This window comes from Protomyctophum parallelum (genome assembly GCF_964188405.1).
Source record: "Protomyctophum parallelum genome assembly, chromosome: 8".
Taxonomy (NCBI): Eukaryota; Metazoa; Chordata; class Actinopteri; order Myctophiformes; family Myctophidae; genus Protomyctophum; species Protomyctophum parallelum.
In genome coordinates, this window is record NC_139703.1 from 14,958,990 (window position 1) to 14,981,268 (window position 22,279).

General features: G+C 41.7%; 1 protein-coding gene across 1 annotated transcript; it reads left to right on the plus strand.

The window, feature by feature from the left end:
- The first annotated feature begins 1,213 nt into the window (after positions 1–1,213).
- On the plus strand, positions 1,214–22,134 carry rad54l2 (RAD54 like 2). The gene is made up of 22 exons (XM_083770504.1): positions 1,214–1,360; positions 2,436–2,644; positions 3,280–3,619; positions 3,726–3,862; positions 4,719–4,850; positions 5,421–5,653; positions 5,929–6,111; positions 6,261–6,394; positions 6,556–6,752; positions 6,886–7,228; positions 7,323–7,500; positions 7,615–7,836; positions 11,190–11,308; positions 11,570–11,688; positions 12,011–12,110; positions 12,249–12,454; positions 12,897–13,072; positions 15,488–15,684; positions 16,108–16,286; positions 16,994–17,083; positions 17,167–17,259; positions 17,836–22,134. The coding sequence occupies exons 2-22, from the start codon at positions 2,494–2,496 to the stop codon at positions 18,846–18,848; spliced, it is 4,542 nt and encodes a 1,513-aa protein (XP_083626630.1). The 5' UTR covers positions 1,214–1,360; positions 2,436–2,493; the 3' UTR covers positions 18,849–22,134.
- The last annotated feature ends 145 nt before the right edge of the window (positions 22,135–22,279 follow it).

Below are 22,279 nucleotides of genomic sequence, written 5' to 3' on the forward strand. Positions count from 1 at the left end.
TCCATATATGGGGGCCGGGGGGGGGGGGGGGGTCTCATATTTGGTCTTGAAACGGGCCTCCAGATCCATAAGGCCGCCCCTGGTTGGCCTCCTGGTGGTGCTATATAAGGCACATTTGGAAAATGCAGACCAGATGTTTTTCCTTGCATACACAGTTTCATGCAGATCGGTGCAGTTATAGGTAAAGACACGAGTCACACGACTGATCTGATCTGAATCGCTGGATCGAATGGTGTAGGTCTCTATTTTTTCTGACCTTTAGAAAGTGGTTAAATCAAGCATTGAAATATTCGTTTTGGAAAACCATGAAATAAATAATAATAATAATAAATATAGCTGCAAGCAGCGATAAGGCCAAGAACGAAGACAATACACAATAAGAACAATATGCACAAATAAGGCCTCACTCACAGTCTCACACTGTTGCAACATGCATACAACATTTGTCTTGTGTCTTGTCCGTGTTTAATGGCCGCCCGATGCATTTCCAATGAAAGTCACATGGTTTGACAAAACATTTTTGTTTGATGCAGGGAGGGGGGCACAACACAGCCATCAAACAAACAAAAAAAAACACAAAATCAATAAGTGACCAAAGTCACTTCTTGGTCCCTTAATAATAATAATATCATGTGTACCGATCATAATAATAAAGTCAGATGTGTGTGTGTGTGTGTGTGTGTGTGTGTGTGTGTGTGTGTGTGTGTGTGTGTGTGTGTGTGTGTGTGTGTGTGTGTGTGTGTGTGTGTGTGTTGATTGATTGATTGATTGAAATATTTATTAACAGTTTGTAGAATTTACAGTACATTTTAAGCACAAACTCAATACAAAGACTGTTAACTGTGAGTGGACGACCCAATTAAGCATTACACTTGTTTACAACAGGGTCCACATTGTTCAATTCATCAAAACATTTAGAGACATACAAATAGACACTTCTATGTAGCTAAAGAACAGAACAGGAATTCATCATATAGGAAGCAAAAAGGGAAAAGATACATATACAGTGAGGGGAAATGTATATGTATATATATATATATATATATATATATATATATATATATATATATATATATATATATATATATATATATATATATATATATATTATTATTATTTTTTTCTCTTAGTATTCATCTTGATTTTTAGTAGACCTATACCCGGAACGTTCGAGTGTGCAGCAGTGTTCCCCATTTTGTGGGGATGATCTTTGTAGTCACACTGACAAAAAAACCTGGGAAAAATAGCAACCTTTGCCATTGCATTTATTCTGTTAATATCCGTTTAATCTGAGAATAAATCACGATCACAAGAACACAGGCTTAATTATCTTAGAGGATATACCGTCAACATACACGAGGTAAGAATAGCGGCCAATCAAAGCTTGATGTTTGAACTTGGTGTCTTGGCTAGCGCATCGTAGCTAGCACTGTAAAAGATTAGCATTTGTGTGTAACTTGGCTAACGTTAGCCAAGTGAGCTGTTTAGCGAACATTAGCATCCCTATAGCCAGCTAGCCACACACAGCTAATCAACCAACATCCTTCCTCTGCACACAAGGATCTTGGACAATGGACGTTGCGTGGTGTATGTTAAGGTTTAAAACGATCAGTCGTTGTCGTCGAACCCGCTCACTAGTTAGCAATAGCACACCTTACCACAGGGTAAGTCCAGGAGTTATATAACATTTACATTACAGTTAACTGTTGTCTGTTGCAGCACCAGGGTCTCAAAACGACCGAGGGGATGATGTTAACAATAACAACAGTACTATTACAGGCTACCTACTTGCGCAGTTAGCTTGGCTGGTAGTGGTAACAGTACATCCTTATCCTTAGGTTTCTTACAACAGAGAAAGACCTGTGTATCATACCACGCTGCACATTGTGTTCAGACAGAGACCGTTTGTTCAAATCAAATCGGAACAAAGTTTTACTCCCGAAACTGGAAAATTGCCAGTCGCTTCAAATGACCAGTGTAGCAGTGGTTCTCACCCTTTTTTATTTCAATGTCCCTTATTATTGATATGCCCCCCCGACCCCCATTTCATATGATTTTGTATCTGACTGGGACCTCAATCTACTCTGTACAATCTTCATTGTTAATTACCTCAAAGCTAACGTGTCTCCAAAACGCAAGCATTATTCAGTAGATAACTAAATAGAGGGTGTTGCTTAAGTGTTAAGATTCATGCAATAATACAGTAGTCGTGGTTTTGGTTTCCATGTTAAAAAAAAACCTATATCTTAAATTGTAGTACAAAGGAAGTCTACAATCGCTCTTTGACCTCAGTGTTATCCTCTTTGTAACCTGCACTCTGTAGTCAAATAATTATAATTATGCTGAAATTGGACAGCCTTTCATATTTTTGAACGACTGTAAGAGTATAACGTGTTCCGTCCAATATTGTAACATGCAATTAATTTCTCTTTTAGGATTTAGGGCTTCTGTTAAGGATGTGTAGGTAATACTATTAGAGCCCTGTAGGACACCATGTCTGAAGAGGCAATTTCAGAAAGTGATCGGGAGCACAGTCTTAACAGTGAGGAGGAAGATTTGGAAAATGAAGAGGAAGAGGAGGAGGAGGACATGGAGGAGGAAGATGAGGATGGAGATGATGGAGACGATGAAGATGACACAGCTGGTGAGACTAAAATATCCCTTGTTTTAACTCTAATAATGAGGGTGGTGATTCATGAAGTTATGATCATTGAAAATCTTAGCCGTGTGCCAAATTGGTGTACGTGTTGTAGTGCTATTTGTAAGATATGGTAGCCCTTAAAACATTACAACTTTGAAGTGTTCATTTCTAGTCTAGCTTTTCAAAAAGAATAGTCAAATTCTATAGCCTAACTCCTGCATACATAGCTGTCAAGAAAAAACAAGTCATGAAATATGAATCTAAAAGAGTTTTTGAAGCAATTTGCTAAGTTTATCCCACCTCTGACTTGTCTTTGTTTTGCTTTACGAAAGGATAATACTAATAGAGTTCAGCTGTAAGAAAAACAATGTAAAACATTTCAATGCAATTTTGTTTCCTTTAAAAGTATATTTTTATTTTACATTGATGATAATTAAAAATCCGTACAAAATCAGATTTCCAAAAACGGCTTTAGTGAAATATGTCCCTAAAAAACATATCGGTCGGCCACTACAGAAAACTGGGAGCATTGAGGTGGAAGGGCATGCAACACAGGTCTCCAGCTGCAATCAAACCTGGAACCTGTGCAAATATGTGATCAATGTGCAATATCTGTAATCTCTGTCTCACTCTCTCAGAACGAGTTGAGGGTGCACAGGATAATGCAGAATCCGGTCAGGATGGAGGGGATTCTGCTTCAGCTACCTCTAGAGAGCCCTCCCCCGAGCCTCCGTCTCAGCCCACATCCCGCCCTTCTTCCAGACCTGCTTCCCGTTCTCAGCCTCCAACCAGCCCAGAGAACACAAGCAGCAGCAATCCCCCTTCCAAAATAAAAAAAATAAAGAAGCAGAAGTCCTCTAAATCATCTAAATCATCCAAGTCCTCTAAATCAACCAAGTCCTCTAAATCATCCAAGTCCTCCAAAGGTTCCAAACCCTCCGACCCATCAAAGCCTACACATATGAGGAAGAATATCAGGTACACGCACACACACACGCACGCACACACTGAGATCCTTCTGGCTAAAACACATTTGGTGATTATATATGTTTTTGCCTGACCTTCTCGCCTTTTATCTTTATAGAAAGCTACTCAAAGAGCATCAGCTGGAGGCTGGGACCAAGGCAGCCCAACTCGAAGAGTTTGAAAGGCGGAAACGTCTGGAACAGCAGAGGAAGGAATCATCTACACAAGTCCTACCTGTCACAGAGTCTCAAATAGGTAAAAATCCCAAAGGTCTTAGTTTGCACGCTAAACGATGTGTTACTTTTACAGAGGCGAGAACAAATATTTGAATGGGGACTCAAAAAATTACTTCATTTTAATATAACATTCATTTACAGTGAATGGAGAAATCTGTTTATAAACTCCAAAACAACACTCGTTCATGCGTGCACCTGGGCAGCTCCGGTTCAACCACACGGGCACGCCCAGGCACGTTTTTTGCTTGGGCACTTGATCACACTATGAGTGTTGTTTGGAGTTTATCAACAGCTTTTAGATATAGTTTTGCTGTTGTTAAACCCGGTCTACCTAAGTATTTTCTTCTTTTTGAGACTTCTTCATTCACTAAAGGAATGTTATACAAACAAATGTCTTTGTATTCATCACCAGAATCAGAATCAATCTTTATTGTCACATCACATTACACGTAAGTTGGGTGAAATTCTTATTTGTGCAGGCTCATTGCAGTTATAAAAGATAGAGAGAGAAGAGCATAAAGTGCATAATATGACTAACCTGCATGATACAATTGTGAGTGCATAATATATATATAGGTGATGAATGTAGGTGTATAAAAATAAAATTGAGTTTCTATTAAAACACACATTCAGTTCAGTCTGCAGTCTTAGCTCAGATCATGGGGTGAGTCATTTCTTGGGTGAACTTTTTAACCAATTTAAGACTATGGCCACTTCTAAAAACACCTTCTAAATCCTTATCTGAAGTTTTCTGAAAACCTTCAAATATTTATATATAAAAAAGTATGTTGCTCTATGCTGTACACACATATATATATACCGGTATACAGTTATAAACACACACATCATCTCCTATCCTTTTGCACCTCTGCCAGTGGAAGCTCTGAGGGAGGCGTCTCAAGCAGTGCCTTCTCTCCTGAGCAAGCAGGATGTCATCTGTTTGGATAGCAGTGGCGAGGAGACTGAACCGGAGGAACCCAAGCTGCCTGCTAGAACCATCCGGGAAGGTATGATTGCAGAGAAAAACGTCTGTTTACGTTAATGCAACATAGAAGCTCAAAACAGCCCTGATTCAACGCATATAACCTTAAACTAGGACTGTCTGAACAAATTTCATGATTTGAAAATTATTTGAATGTGAAAAAAATATATTACATTTGAACGCTAAAATTGCCTTTCGAATGTAGTACACACAGAATGTTATGCCATACCACCCATTACCCAGCATCTGGTAACTGGTGGTAAATAATAATAACACAAAATCTAAGGAATCTTGCAAATGTTTTTGATGAAGCGTGAAATGCTTCAGTGGGGACGTTGAGTGGTGTGATTTTCTACTGTAGTATCCAGAGCCACTCATAGACATTAGACAACACAGAGTTGCATAGCTAACGGCATAGCCTGACTCTTGGAACCCAGTTTTTATGACAAGATGCTAAGAAGAACCTATGGTATTCTCAATAGAGAAAATACTTCCATGACCCAGGGGATAATGGCGTGACGTCAGGATTTACTTTATGAACCACCTGAGTTATGTGCACACTCTTACATAATTAGTTTCATCCACCTTGATACAGATGTGATTGAGCTCAGCTCCGGGGACGAGGACGCTTTGCACATTAGCAGCGAGTCGACTGATGAGGATGCCGAGAGCAACGCTGGCACAGAGGAGAGCAGTGGGGCGCACATCAACGACATTCAGAACCACCCCGATGCTCAGGGTAGAGTGCTGGTCAATATGAATCACCCTGCAGAGGAGGAGGATATCTTCCTGGCTCCACAACTAGCCAAGGCTGTCAAACCTCACCAGGTATACAGCTTATACACTTTACTTAAACACACACACTCAATCACTCTCTGCACCGCTGCTTTCAATTATGTATTTGGGTCAGACTTTTTCAAACCAAACTGAATGCAGGACCTGATAGCTGAGACATGATCACCCAACAAAACCCTCTCTCTGGCTCTTGTTTCTCTCTCCTATGCATACACCTATTCATATTATGTAATATTCTTTCATTGCCTTCTCACATACAGAGTCCAGAGTATTTGTGAATTAATGTATTAATCTCCTCATTTCTTAAGGTTGGAGGAATCCGGTTTCTGTATGATAACCTGATTGAGTCTTTGGAACGGTATAAAACCAGTAGTGGATTTGGCTGCATCCTGGCTCACAGTATGGGATTGGGCAAAACCCTCCAGGTCATCTCCTTTATCGACATCCTGCTGAAGCATACTGGGGCACACACTGTGCTGGCTATTGTCCCGGTGAGTTGTCTATGTGCCTGTAGTGTAGTATATCTTGCTGTGTGGAGTGAATTGTATGCAACATGCTTCTATAGATGATAACTCTCAATGTTTTAATTTATTTATACATGTGAAAATATAAATATATTTTTCTCACTCCCATATCCCAGGTGAACACTCTTCAGAACTGGATGTCAGAGTTTAACCTCTGGCTTCCTCCCCAAGATGCCATTTCTCCTGACACTGACCCTGCAAGTTTCACAGGCCGTGCATTCAAAGTTTACATTCTCAATGATGAGCACAAGTACGCAGCTTAAAATTTGTGTATGATTTTTCACATACATTTGTGAATGCGCATGGTTGTGTGAAGGAGGGAATATGAGTAATCCACAACATTCCCTTTTGACATATCAGTTAATGTTTACATTACATGATCGATTGTCATACTGGGTGTCTGACTTGCAGATCAACAGTGGCCAGGGCTAAGGTAGTGGAGGACTGGTCCAGAGGTGGAGGGGTGCTGTTGATGGGCTATGAAATGTACCGCCTGTTGTCCATGAAGAAGACCTTTGTTGTGTGCAGAAAGAGGAAGTCTAAAAAGCCTGTCGGTCCAGTTATCATTGACCTAGATGAAGAAGACAGACGGGAGGAGCTCATGAAAGGTGACTTTGATTGTTAGGTTTAGCAAACAAAGCAAAGGTTTGTTTGAAGAAATGCATACAGTCTGTGATTCGGTTAACCATAGTTAAAAATGTAACCATTTCCTTTAAAGTCTTTTCTTCATTCTCTTTAAAGGTATTGAGAAAGCCATTGCACGGCCGGGTCCAGATGTGGTGATTTGTGATGAGGGTCACCGCATAAAGAATTGCCACGCCAACACATCACAGGCGCTGAAGAACATCCGTTCGCGGCGCAGGGTCGTTCTGACAGGCTACCCTCTACAGAATAACCTCATTGAGTACTGGTGCATGGTGGACTTTGTCAGACCAGACTTTCTAGGAACGCGCCAGGAGTTCAGCAACATGTTTGAGCGGCCCATCCTAAACGGGCAGTGTGTGGACAGTACACCTCAAGATGTCCGCCTCATGCGCTACCGTAGCCATGTGCTGCACAGCCTACTTGAGGGCTTTGTTCAGAGGTGAGTACGTTGTAATTTGGAAGAGGCTGCAGAGTCAAACATGATTTACGAGTAACACATTTCTATTCTCTGTGAATCCTTTTCCGTTGTTCAGACGTGGTCACGATGTGCTGCGTGACCAGCTTCCTTCTAAGGATGAGCATGTGATGTTGGTGCGGTTGTCCCCGATCCAAAGGGCACTCTACTCTGAGTTCATGACCCGCTTCCGGGAGGCTGGAAACAGTGGCTGGCTTGGCCTCAACCCCCTCAAGGCCTTCTGTGTCTGCTGCAAGGTGATGCTGATTTCTTCATTCATGTTGTGTGTCCAGAGCCAGTACATACGGCCATCATATAACAATTTGGCATTGTTTGAATAAGCGAGGCATCTTGTTTTTGGAACCCTCCAGATTTGGAACCACCCTGATGTGCTGTATGAAAGCCTGCAGAAGGAGAACCAGGCGAATGAGCCGGACCTGGACCTTGATGACATAGCTTCCAACGCCCGCTGTTCTGCCCCTGGTACAGGCCTCAAGGCCAAAGCTGCCGATTCCACCAATAGCAAGGCCAGCACCTTGCCTCCACTCAACACCACTCAGGAAAGAGCCAATCAAGTCATCACCTATGATTGGGTATGCCTCATCTTTTATGTAATGCAATTTAGTATTTAAAAAATGTCAATGGTTGAGACGCTAATGATTGCCTGGAACAAAAAACATTTGGAAAATGTTGGAGAACTTTGCGAAGTTTGCCCAAAGAATGGAAGCAACCTTCTTTCACTATTCACATATCTGCCGGTAACACAATTGAAGATCCTCATGCTCTGTTCATATTAATGCGCTCTCTCTCTCTAAATCTCTCTGAGATGTAAGCATGCACCAGCTGAAATACAGCAATATGAGCAAACTAGAATGAAAGTGATTAAGATTGAGGCATTTGCTTCAATCTAGCCATCTTGCTGCGAACAACCGCAAACTGAGCAGTGATGTCTTTCAGCCCTTAAATACTCGTTCACTCTGTCTGAGGTGCTATTTACACGAGGATGGTGTTCATAGAAAACGTCAAAATAAAGTATCGTTTGCTGTGGTTGTTTAGACGAGAACCGTGTTCTCATGAGGTGAAAACGCAACAAAGTGAAACCACCTTCCAGAGTGGAAATCTTTGAGAACGCCGTTTTATCCCTTCTCCGTGTAAACAGGCAAAACGGTGAATCTGCAAAACTTATGACATCATGGCTCACGTTGGCTCACAGCGCATATGTTTATTACATTGATGCAGAGCCATATAACCCATTCTGAACGGGCACCCATTTTGGTGTTGGCATCGTGTCGTGCTTTACCTATTGAAAAATAGCAGATCTACAAGCTCATATCGCGCCACCGAGTGGCGCGATACGAGCTTGTAGGTCTGCTATTTTTGGAAAAATCGAAGAACGACTGACATTTTTTTAAATCTGATCTCAGGTCAGAATGGGTTAATCAGACCAGTGTGTGTCCAGTGGAAAACCTCGTATGAATCTGATCTCAGGTCAGAATGGGATAATTATGATATAATGGAGTTCCTGAACAAGCCTCCCGCCTCGCCTACAAAATGCTGCTCATCAGCGATGGTGAATGTAAAACCATGATGTAAATAAAAAGCCTTGTGATAGGCGGCAGCAGCGTTTATGTAGCCTAATGTATTATAAAATATATACCATCCCGTGGCGGCGCTTTGCCTGCATGCTCTGGGCTGCCTGTCAGCCCAGAGCAGTGTTGCGCCGCTTGCGCGGCACTGTTTTTTGGCAAATCTAAGCTAGCAAATTAAAGACCATCTCTTCAAAATAAGAGTATCCTCTAGAGTATTGAAAAAAAGTTTAATTTGCACATTAAAACTTCAAATTAAGCATTTAAATGATGCTATAAGACACACATTATGTTTGTGTTATTGAATTACTTATTTTTACACAGAAACATAATGTGTGTCTTTACAATAACTGTAATGTAATAATAATACTAATAATGTAATGTAATCATTATTTAATTAACGACACTTTTATTCTGAAAGCAACCGGATGTCTTAAATTTGAAGTTCTAGATTTGCCAAAAAGACAGAGCCGTGTTGCGGGGTTCTTCTTCTTGTACGTGGGTGACCTGTCTATTTGGCAGCCCGTTATCGCCACCTAGCGACATTATAGCAAAATAGCACATTATAGCATAATGTATGCGTTCTCGTGTAAAGGGTAAAAACTTTGCCGTTTTCTATGAACACCATCCTTGTGTAAATAGCACCTGAGAGAAAGTTTGTGTCCTGACCTCACTGTGTTTGTGTATGCACGCCCACATCATGTAGCATCCTGTAGATATGACAGGCCAATGCTACATTTCAGGACAGTTTAGTGTGTTCTAATAAAACTATCCCCCCTGGTACATTGTTTTATGGGTGAACTTCATTGGAGCCACTAGAGGCGAAATGGTACACAAAGCCTACAAATGGTCTCCTAAATATAGTAGGCGTGGTTTAGCCACCATCACCCCAGAGTCTTAAGACAATTATGGAAAATTATATTTATATATATATATATAAGCATTGGAACACACATTTTATTTCCATTCATTTCACGTTATAATATTCACATATTGTCATCTTTTATTCTTAAATATGTCATCCGTCAAATTGCAGACGGACAGAACGATTGTTAGTGACTTGGGAGAGTTTGTTGCTGGGATAAAGAATTACAAAGTATATAATAACAAAGTAGATTTTCTCCTGATTCGTCTCGCTAAAAAAAGCCATTTTTAGTATGAATATCTTGGAAATATTGTATACCTTGTGATGATTGGGTCCAGTATTTAGTTCAGTGACCATGGAGTTAAGGAATGGTTCCTAAGCTGTATTCGCGTTCATTCTCCTATTGGAAATGAATAGACACCAACATTCTTCCCGTCTCCGCAGACAGTGTTGGGAAAGTTATTTTTTTTAGGAACTAGTTCAGTTCACAGTTCAAAATATTAAAAATGAACTAGTTCCGTTCATAGTTCATCATTCAAAATTGTGAACTAAAGTTCATCGTTTCAAAAAATGAACTATTATAGTTCTTTTTCGTTATTTTCAGCATGAAACACATTGTACGACGAAGAATAAATCGGGCACCACTGCGCTTCATTCACTGTGGAAGAGCGATGTCTTTTGTTGGCCGTTCGTGGCGATATTATGGACACGGACCTCCTCGACGCGATAATAACCAACTAAGCTATTGGAATCTATTTTTCGTGGCACATTATGTTTAATCAAACAACAAGTTTCCTCAGTGTTTGTGTTAGGAGTTGGCACAGTGTCTGCTGTCTGTCTGCGTGCATAATCACCATGCAGTAGCTAGATGCGCGCTCCAGTGACGGCTGAGAAAGATTAGTTAATTTGTGTCGTATAGGGACTTATTGGTGGGTTTTCCGCTAGATATTAAGGCATGTTTAGGATGTGTTTTAGCACCGGGATTTCGCTTGGAAGGCTCTATTGAAACACTCACTCTTGAACGAAGTTGAACGTGAAAAAGTGACGTTCACACACGCCAGAAATGAACGCGTTCACAATGACGTTCATCAAACAGAAATGCAGTACGTTCAGTTCACGTTCACCCTAAATATGAACGAGTTCGTGAATGATCCTCTCATTGTGATCTTTTTTTTTTTTGGCTTTCGCCTTTTATTTTATATGGAGGGACAGACAGTAGGCTGAAAGGAAATGGGGAGAGAGATGGGGGGGGTGGCATGCAGTAAAGGCCGTCGAGATCGGGAGTCGAACCCGCGGCACACTGCCAGACTGGATTACCAGCCAAGGTGCCTGGACCGTTGAGCCACGGCCCAGGCCCTCATTGTGATCTTTGAGTATTCAGCAAATATTGACTGTGCCATTGTGTTCCTTCTTGGTATCTTCCCCATAGGCCTAAAAAATAGTCTATGAGAAAATGACTAATTCAGCATCTATTTCTTCCATTGATCTATCACAGGCAAAAGGCATTATGTCAGGCTACCAGCCAGGACTTTTGCAGAACTCTTCCAAGATGGTTCTGCTCTTCCATTTGATTGAGGAGAGTGTTGCGAAGCGAGATAAGGTTTTGGTTTTCAGGTTAGTCCCTTGTCCGCTATACAATCCAACATTAAGTGTATTAGAAATAGATTAGCATTGATAGTAATTTATTCATTTAAAAATGGAAAATGTCATTATTACCTGGTTTGGACTGGGGCTAATTCATCTTTACATTTAAAACCACAGTATCATTTTATACACAGATCCAACGTATATGACCTTATATCAATTATTGTGCATTTCTTATTTGAGCTTGTTAAAGTATCCTGTAATCTGTCATCTTTCCTGTTTTCCCATTAGCCAAAGCTTGTCCACATTGTCAGTCATTGAAGAGTTCTTATGTAAAAGACCCATGCCGCCAGGCATAGCCCTCCCAGACGCCCACAACCAGAACTGGATCCGCAATCTCAACTACTACAGTGAGTCATCCAGCCTCGGCTCTGTTCCCATAGCAACTACTCACAATGTGTGCTATTTACCATGGAAAACTATTGAATGGGAGTGTGCATATTTCATTGGCACATTTGTCTCTAATTTGTTCTGTGTATAGAGCAGAGATGAATTATTATCTATTATGAATACAAAAAGTACAAATGTACTAACCTCTAAAGAATTACATGTGCTTGTGTTGGCATGGATTTAAAATCCACCACCTATTCACTCATCCCAGAAACTCGATGCTAGATGCTGGGATTTAGGAAGGATGTCGTGCATAATATGCCTAATTTCTGCTCTATACAGGATTGGATGGGAGTACCTCTGCCTCAGAGAGAGAGCGACTGATCAACCAGTTCAATGACACAGAGAACATCTCAACAATGCTCTTCCTTCTGTCTACCAGGTTACCACATTATGAACTTTTAGATCTGTCAGCAACACCGTTGTACGGCAAAAGCATAAATCGGGCTTCAGTCTTTCACACACACTTCCCCGCTGAAATGTACACTGATATTTAATGAATTGTTGATTGTCCACACAGAGCGGGCTGCTTAGGGGTTAATCTGATTGGGGCCAACCGTGTGGTGGTGTTTGATGCATCCTGGAACCCGTGTCACGATGCCCAGGCAGTGTGTCGAGTGTACCGTTATGGCCAGAGGAAGGCCTGCCACATTTACCGCCTCGTCTGTGATTACACCCTAGAGAGGAAGATCTATGACAGACAGGTCTCCAAACAGGGCATGTCCGGTAAGATAGAAAATCGCAAAATACTACATATCTGCATCAAAAAGTGTCTTGAGTGCTTTTAGCCTGAAATGTGCCACGCCAACTTTGTAGAGTAGACGGTATCTTGAGCCGATTCATTGTGTTCTATTCTTTTAATACACTTATTTAAGAAATGTAACATTGGACTTACCTTAGCTTTTATATATTTTTTTTTTATATTTCGCATGTAATGGTTGTTTAGTGGGTACCTGAAAATATTACAGCATTAAAAGTACAGCATCTATCAACAAGAGTTCAATCTTAAAGGCCCACTAGAGGGCCCTAGAGGCCATGCTTCACCCACAGACCCATCATCCTTAAAGCCCTGTGCTCCTGCTAGTGTGTGCAAACAAACTAACAGGGTTCAACTCTGCAATTGAGAATATGCAGTTCATTGACTTAAAATGAGTTGTGTTCTATTCAGACCGTGTGGTGGATGACCTGAACCCGGTGCTGAACTTCACCCGGAAAGAAGTGGAGTCACTGCTGCACTTTGTGGAGGAGGAGCCTAACTCGACCAAAAAGCCTTTGGAACCAAAAGAAGACCTGGAGAACGTCCTCAGTCAAGCTTGTCTGCTCTATCCAAACCTCATCACCAAGGTACAGCACACATCTCTCTCTCTAGGTCGTCCTCAGACGAGCCCTCCATCGTCGTTTCCAGTCATCCCGATTCTCCATACATCCGGCCAGTTCGTTGGTACTTTGCACTCCTGCATCACTCTTGAGTACATCCACGTTTGTTAGCGTGGGGCGTCCTCGTGATCGATGCCCGTGTGTTGGTTCCCAGAGCACCAGTTTGCTGGCTGGCTGGCTAGTCTCATTCTCCTGGCTGCTATTTTCTGGCTCACCTGTGGTAATCCCTCATACAGTCTTGTTGGTGACATGTACAGTCATGCTGATGTTAAGTACTGCACGCAGCATTCTGGTGTAGCACCCGTCAAGGGACTTCTGCAGGGTTGGCTTCAGGGTCCAGCATTCACTGCCGTATAGGACAGACTCCACTGTTGCGTAGAAGAAGCTGAGTTTGATTTGTCGGGGGAGATTGGAATTACATACACTGGTCATGCCATTCAGGGCCCTCCATGCAAGTGCCTTCCTCACTTTCAGATCTTGCTCGGTTGAGTTGACCCATGAGCCCAGGTACTTCAGCACCGTGCCTCCTGTTGTTGTGAGAGGTGGATGTTCCGGTGAGATGTTGTAGGTGATAACCTCAGTTTTCTTGGCATTTAGCCTAAGGCCAACTTTGGCACACTCCAGCTCCACTCTGTTCAGGAGTTCCTGACCTTGTTCCACGTTGTCGGAGAGCAGGCCGATGTCATCCGCATAGTCCAGATCTGTCAGGACTACCTTGGGATGTCGTCTTGACCTCCTTGGTGTTAGGGTGAAGCCAAGATCCTGCTCTCGTCCACTGATGGCTTTCCTGAGTGCATAGTCCAGGACTATGATGAAGAGGAAAGGGGCTAGGGTATCCCCCTGCATTACCCCGGCCCGGATATCAAACTCCTCGCTGTTACCATCTGGTGTCACCACCTTGGCCCTTGTTCTTGCATACATGGACTCTATTGCCCGGAGCAAGTTGGGAGGGACACCGTAGGCCTTAAGGATCTTCACCATTGTGCCTCTGTGAATCGAGTCAAACGCCTTTTTGAAGTCGATGAAGCAGAGTACAGCAGTCAAGTTATCCTTCTTCACCTCCTCAATCATTCTCCTCAGTGCCAAGATCTGTGCTACGGTAGTTCTCCCCTCTCTGAAGCCATTTTGGTTCTCTCTCAGGAGAGGGTGGATGGCATGCCGTATCCTGTTTAGTATCATTCTGTTGTAAACCTTTGCAGTGATACAAGTCAGGCTGATGCCTCTGTAGTTGTCCGGCTTTGAGAGGTCCCCAGCTTTAGGCATTGGAATGATGTTGGACAGAGACCATATTTCAGGCTGTTTGTTGTTCATTAGTGACAGGTTGCAAAACTCCAGGGTGAGGTCATCAAGGTCACAGTTCTTTAGGACCTCTGGGCGTATGCCATCTGGCCCAGCACTCTTGCCCTCCCTCACTGTGGATTTCGCCTTGGAAAGCTCACTGGTCGTAAAGGGACCATCTTCGATGTCCAGGCCCTGGAGGATTGCCGGCACATCCTCCTCAACTCCTCTGCTGTACCCAGGAGCCCCTGGAAGTGGCCGAACCAGGTAGTCACCCTGTCCTAGTCACATGCCTAGCTCTTGGTCTGGCTTTAAACTTATGATAAGCATAGATTCACTTAGATTCCAGCTGAAATACCCCAGCCACCACAGCATCTTTCATGTGAACTACTTTTCCCACGCTTATTCGTTGTAATTCAATGAGCAATGCCGAGCACCACCGCTGGCCAGATTTGTTTTCCTAGGAGGGTTGTGTGACCGACATGTCCTCCCTTCTGCACGGGTAGAATGCAGGCTTCTACCCGGCATCGGTGACTCACCATATCGACTTCCACCATTTCAACAAATAAGCACAAACAAACCATCACATGAACAATATTGATCCCTCCCCTCCTCAGAGTCCTCCCCGGGTGGAATCCAGCGAGGGGCCGAGGGCTGCTGATGCTGGATTGCAACTGAAACACATGCACCCCGGGGAGTCGGGAGACAGACACCGTGGTACGCGGCCAGGGAGCACTGAGCAGCGGCCAGCGAGCCAGCTTGTGTGCAAGGGCTGCTGCCTGGATTCCACACCCAGACCAGGCGCTACATAGCGATTCTCATAATTTCAATAAATCATAAACTATTCCACATGTTGGTAAAACTAAGATATTTGAGGGGAAATATACTGTATAATACATATTGGCATTGCATCACGTTTTCATTATAATACTGTGCTAGTAGTGCTACGGTTGAACACCCTTCGCTCCTTGGCTAAAACTCCACCCCACGTCTCCGTTGCCTTCTTGAGCTTCTGCCATGTCTTTGTTTACGTGCTGCTAGTGTGGTCTGTTATTAGCCATTCAATATTGAATATTGGCCATTTTGTCATTTCTGTATTAACAGCAACCTTTCCATCACGAGTCTCTGCTGGTGGACCGGAAGGAGTCAAAGCTCACCAAAGCAGAGAAGAGAGCTGCCAAGAAGAGCTACGAAGACGAGAAGCGTGCCTCCGTGCCCTACTCTCGTCCATCCTACGCCCACTATTACCCAACCAGTGACCAGACGCTTAACAATATACCAGCATTTAGCCAGCGCAACTGGTGGGTTTAAAAGTTTCAGAAATAATTTTAACAACTCTAAACCACTCAGTGTATAGCCCGATTCATTTATTTATGTGAAAGTAGTTTTTTTCCACGCTTTTCTTGCCTTTATTGATAGTTATAATGTGTAGTATAAACGGGGAGAGAGTCGAGGCGTGACATGCAGCAAAGGTACGCCCAGTCCGGGAATAGAGCAAGGGATCAGACATACCGGTACCTTTGGTCCTTTACCCAGTGGTAAAGGTATGGACCTTTACCACTGGGCTATCTGTGCCCCAATAGCCCTATTTATTAAAACATTATACATCCTTCACTATACATTAAATGATTGGCCTCTATTCAAAGCCTCAATAAGGAACTTCAAAATCTTTACCGATCAAGTTATTTGTGTGATCCTATTTTGAGTATAACTTCATGTTACAGGCGTCCCATAGCACGGCCAGATGATAAGCCTGTGGCAAGTGTCCGGCCAATTCAGTCCACCCCGATCCCCATGATGCCTCGTCAGGTGGGGATGGCTGGCTCCAGCTCTGGTGGAGGCTTTCCTGTTAACTATCTACAGAAGGCTGGGGTTTATGTGCAGAGGATTGTCACCACAACTGGTAAGCATTACTGTGCCTGTCTTACCGATCAAACCATTTTCTTCCCAGCTCAGGTCAATATTGAAAATAGACAATCTACAAGCTCATGACATGATGAGCTTGTGTTCTTCCAACATTTTCCACAAAATACGGTTTCTGGGGTTAAGATGTTTAAGCTACCAATGCTATCCAAGCATTCAACAAAACACCATGATCATTTTGAGGTCGAGATCTTTAATGCTGTGTTGTGCTATACATGGCCCTTACCATTAAACAAGGGGAATTAGTATTACCCCTCCTCCACTGCTGCACCTCCCCCAGCTCTATCAAAACACCTCACAAGCACCAGCACAAGCAGCTTAACAACTACCCAGAAGGTGGTTTTATTATCTTGTCAAGTAAAGCGGTAGGTACTAGGTAGCAATCTCATTGACTGCCAGCCCCTCTGTTCTGCCCTTTTTCTTACCTTTTCAAGACATTTCTTTATTTCTTTTTATCGCACCCCGTCCGATCGTCGACATGGACAGGTGAGCTGTGTTTGACAGGGAAATAAATATTCAATTTGGAGTATGCGTTCAAGGGTTTTCGCCGTTTGAAAACGGCATGTCTAATAAGAAAAACAGCGGTTAAAAAAACGACCGAGATACAGCCATTTCCGTGAAAAGAATTATAAGCAGGAATTGGATCAGGATGAGTTAAATTACTTATTGTTTTGTTTCAACCCACAGACATTGTAATTCCAGGCGCTAACAGCACAACAGATGTACAAGCTCGAATTGGTGCTGGAGAGAGCATCCATGTCATCAAAGGGTCTAAAGGTAACATCAACAACCTAGTACAGACTAGACTACGTTACCCGTCATCAATTTGCGTTTCTGAGTTTCTGTTCTTTCCGACACAGGTACCTACATTAGGACTAATGATGGCAGGATTTTCGCTATCCGTTCTGGAAAGATCACTAGATCACCAATGGGAGATTCTGCTATGTCACGAGGTATACAAGGCTTGTATAATTCCACTAATCTGTGACGTGACATTTGTGACTGATAATTGGGGATTATAATAGTTTAAAGTCACAACCTTTTTCAAATAACCAATTGATTACACAATTTGTAACTGTAGTTTAATTAAGCAATATTACACGAGAGGGTGTTCTTTATCGTCATTAATGCATGCCTGCGGTTCCGAAAGGCATCGCTAAAGTGCATTAATGACTATAAAGAACACCCTCGAGTGTAATATTGCAATTATACAGTTACTCTTAAAAGATAATCGCTGAAAAATAATATTATTTTAATGACAGATGTAGCCACTAAGACCACAAATGTCCCAATAAACTAGCTAGCCTAGCCACCGAGTCTGCTGCGCTCTGGGAGAAAGCATGGCTGAATTCTTTGTTTTGTTTAGGTGTTCCAAAATCGTGGTTAAAGCACGGCTAAGAAGCTGTTTCAACCAATCAGATTGCTTCCTCAAAACAACTTACCATGCCTTTTAACACAAGAGTGACTGGCAATTCTGAAAGTTTCCTGTGGAATTAATGTGATAGAATGTTTTACTTTCACTTCTTTAGACTCACAGGGTTCCCAAATCCGCCCAGTCAGGAATGGCTGCTCATCACCTGTGGAGCAGCGACAGCACAGCCCAGATGGTGAGCCCCGTCCCTCCAGCCCTGAAAGCCCTGAGATTCTCAGAGAGCTCAGCCGCTACACAGAAACTTCCAATGCTGCTGTTGGAAATGAACTGTCGTCTCCATCAGAGATGTCTGCTGCACTAGCAGGGGACCGGAACAGCTCGCTGCACAATCGGACTGGAGACCTTGACAGGCAACTCGATGATGATGAGACTGATGATGACCTCCTCGGTTCCGCTTTAGAAGTCTGCAGCAGAAAACGTAAGATGAGTACTGAAAGCCACGGCAAAAAGCAGATAGGAACTAAGCGTACCTCTGCTGCATCCCGTTTCCCAGGTCTGTCCCTGGGCAGTGGGCTCAATTTTCCATCCGCGGGTCTGAACTCATCATCCATACTGGGAAACATGAGTCACCCACTTCTGATGGGTGGGAGTGGTGGATCTTCCTTCCTTCAGACTCCAGGACAGACACTGGATGATCTGCAGAACATGTTCCCTTCTGCAGGGACAGACGCTCTGAGCCATTCAGCCACAGGGAATGGATACATCCCAGCCTGTTCCTCCTCCTCATCGTCTATGTCTTCTGTTTTCTCCTCTACCGCCTCCTCCTCAACTGTCCCCTCAGCATCCACCTCCTCCTCCTTGGCATCCGGCTCATTGCCGCCCTATTTGATGAACCCCAACATGGCTGGTCTGCTGTCCTCAGGCTTCCCTCTCAACTACAGTCAGTCCCTGCTGCCTGAGCCCAGAATGTACCCCAATTCTCTTCTGTCTGGGGCAGGGGCTTTCCCTGCACCCAGCCCCAGCTCTACTGCGTCCAGCTTTCTCTCCCATTTTAACAATCCAACCTCTAGTCTTTTGGGGGCTGCTCTGAGCCAACCTGATACACATCTGACTATAGACAATGGCGGTAGTAGCTCTGATGATGACGTCATTGAAGTGACAGGCAAGTAGCCAGAGACGACAGAGTTCTATAGAGTTTCCATTAAACATGGTGAACCCTCCATTAGAAATGGAAACCCCTCAATTAGGAATGGGAATTGCTGCGCGTTTACTACATACCGGTAACATGAATATGTGAAAATTGGAGGACACCTAAATTAGAGTTCTGGACCGGTACCTAAATATGAAAATAGTTGAGTTTGTTACCGTAATACACATCAGAAAAGTCATACCTTTTTTTAAATATATTTTTTGTTTTTCATTTGGGCAAATGTTAATTGCCAAGCTTTCAATGATTACCGGTATGAAAATCCCAAATTGTACTTGTATTTAATTGAACTCCTATGTTTTTAGCATTCCCTTTTTCTGATAATTTCTTAGAACTATTTGTTATTTTTCCTAATTTTGTTACAATATATTGAAAGTGTACAAGCACATTTTAATACGTAGCAGTAGAACAGTAAGTGCTGTCAAATGAGAAGAGAAAATGCTGAGGAAAAATAAAACAAATAAAAATACATATTTGTATATCCCAGGGATGGATCTACAGATACGGTAGATTAAAATAGACTCATTCACTTAAAAGAATTGTCGGTTACAATCTTTATTGCATATTTTTTGATAGTCTTGTAATTTAAACAGTTTACTGGTTTAATGGTGGAAATTCACTGAAATTCCCATTCCTAATGGTCTCAAATCCAGACACCATGTTATACAGATCTCTTGAATGACTGAGAGGTCCATAACCATCCATACATGTCATTGTCTATTCATAGCTTTGGCCATATAAACAGACCATTTGACTACATTTTTAGATTTCACATTTGTTAAAAAAAAATCAAAAGTCATTCAAATGTTACCAAACGTACCTGTATAACGGAATCAATGTTGGCTAAACATCATTGCCTAGTCAAGAAAACAATTTTTTGTTTAATTCGTAAATCAATCTTTTCTCCTGGGGGCTATTTTCGGGTAGACTTGTTGAAACAAGCTGCGGGTTAAATTCATTCAAGCTCAACAATACCGTAACTTTGACAACAAAGGTGAAATAAAGTAAAATTTGGATCACAATCAAGTTACCAGTTTCAACTCTGCAAGTTGATTTTCACATCACACTAAAATGTACGGAACCAATGACTTACTTTAAATAGAATACAAAGTAAAGTATGCTTGGGAAAATCGTCAGCAGTAATCGAGTACAGTACACCAGGAGCTGCAGTTAATGGGCTAAAGATCCCAGACTAGTATGATCCTTTAAGTTGACTTAACCTTCTTGAATCTTGATGATGAAAGTCCTATTTGTCTCGTCTAGCAACAGACACCATATGATCAGATTTTTGCTGACATTTAGTTGAATCTTTCATGGTGCTTTCCAAGCACAGCCTCTTCCACTATTTCTAAGAAAGACTTTGACATGCATTTAATTTGATTTTCTCTGAGCTCAAACAATTTAATTCAAATCTTAGTCAAATTTTCCATTAATATACTGTATATCTGTGAACTTAATTGAGATGTGCTCACAACTCACTGTTAAAAACGGTAGCTCCACTGATCTGATTTGAATTGTATCGCTTCCCCCTTCTGGTAGAGAAGACTGGAAAATGTTGGTGATTGAAGATGTCAAAGCAGCTTATAAAATCATGGTTAGAGTAAATTACATGGCAATGCATTGAGAAGAAACCCTTTGAGACTAACTAAATTGTTTGCTTTCAGAGAGGTTATTGTAGTGTATAGTTATTTGGTAGACATTGTAGCATCCCATGTTGAAAAAGGACACCAAGTATGATCTGGATCTTTTTTTCTTGTTTTTTATTTTATTTTTTTTAACCAGAAAATTTGGATATTTTGTAAATAGTGGTCATTATTGTTGTTTATATTGCAAGTCCGGGTTCAAGGGAAGAAGTGGTTTGGGGATGATATTGATAATTATTATTACAAACATGATAACCATGAATTATTTTACTTTATTATCAGAGTCCTTAACTAAAATGAATGTAATTTCATGTTAGCCTTTGATAACACAGGGGCTGATACATGGATTTGGACTATGCGCTTTCATTTTTAGCCTTAAATGACACAAAGGGGTCTTGGGACTTAGTATTGATGACGGTACACGTTTTCATAAGCTGGAAGAAAGTTTAGATTATTGAGACAGTTGGTGTTACTCTCAAAGTGCAAGTTTATTGTAGAGTCAGCATTGTGACTAAAGGCACCAATATCAAAATCCAAAGTGGCTACAACAATGATTTAGTGTTGATAGTTCATTATGTATTTTGCCTTTTTTCTTTTTGTTATTGAAGTTGCCTACTATCTATAGATGGTTTGCTGCTCAGTCTACCTACTTGCATTGACCGTTACATTTTACTTATCATTTTAAAACACTTTCACTAACTTGAGGATAAATATTACTCAAACTGTAGAAGCTGTTGAATTGTGCAGCTTATCATCTCAGTACAACATCTGAAGTGTACCACATGTAGACAGTCTAGCCACTAATCACAAATCCACAACCAAGAATATTCAACCACAAAGAACTGTGTCAGAAAGTTATTTGATGGCCTTACTACCTGTGTGAGGTAGTTTTTCATAAAATTGTCTCTAAAAGCAGTTCAACATAAGTAGCTTTATTGCAGTAGTACCGTAACAGAGTAGTTACACCGTGCTTAGGACAATAGGACATGTATGTATTTTTTTGGTCTCTGGCCTGTAGTAGCCTTGTATTTCTCTCTTGTACTGACACCTCAAGGTAATTAGGGTGGAGAGAGGTCCATTTCAACCATTGATATACAGGCTAGAACAATGTTATTGTTTATCATCAATTACGAGAACACTGGATAATGTAACATTACATCATTCACTATGGAATTTAAATGTGTCATACATATGATTTTGTGGTGTCTTTTTGAGCATCCAATCCCCTAGACAATACTGTACACATTTTTACATTTGCTGCTGGCTTGTTAGCTATTGGTCTGCATGTCATACTTTTCTCATTAACATTTTGTGCTCAAGCCTGTCTTGAGCATGCCTGATTAGTTTGTCTAAGATACAGAGCTGGCACTTTGACTAAAGATCATATCTGCTCAACATGTAAATCATTCTGGCCCCATATCTTTGTTCTCAAGTCTTCTCAGTTGGAAACACCATCTGAATCTACAGTATATGACAAAGACGGATTATGAAATATAGGTATCCGTGTATAAACAAGCCCTGTCTGTCATATCAAATTATTTTACTGTGCATATTTTTTTATGTTTCATGAGACTTTAAACTTTTTAAATGTTTTTATAACTTCTGATTGGTGACCTCTGGCGATTTGTTCCTTATTTCAATGTGTTTACCAAATTTATTTATTTGCGATGGAAAAATATATTCTATCACCTTTTTGTAATTACATTTTTTTAACCTTTTCGTTCACTTTGATCCAGACGGCTGATCCAGTA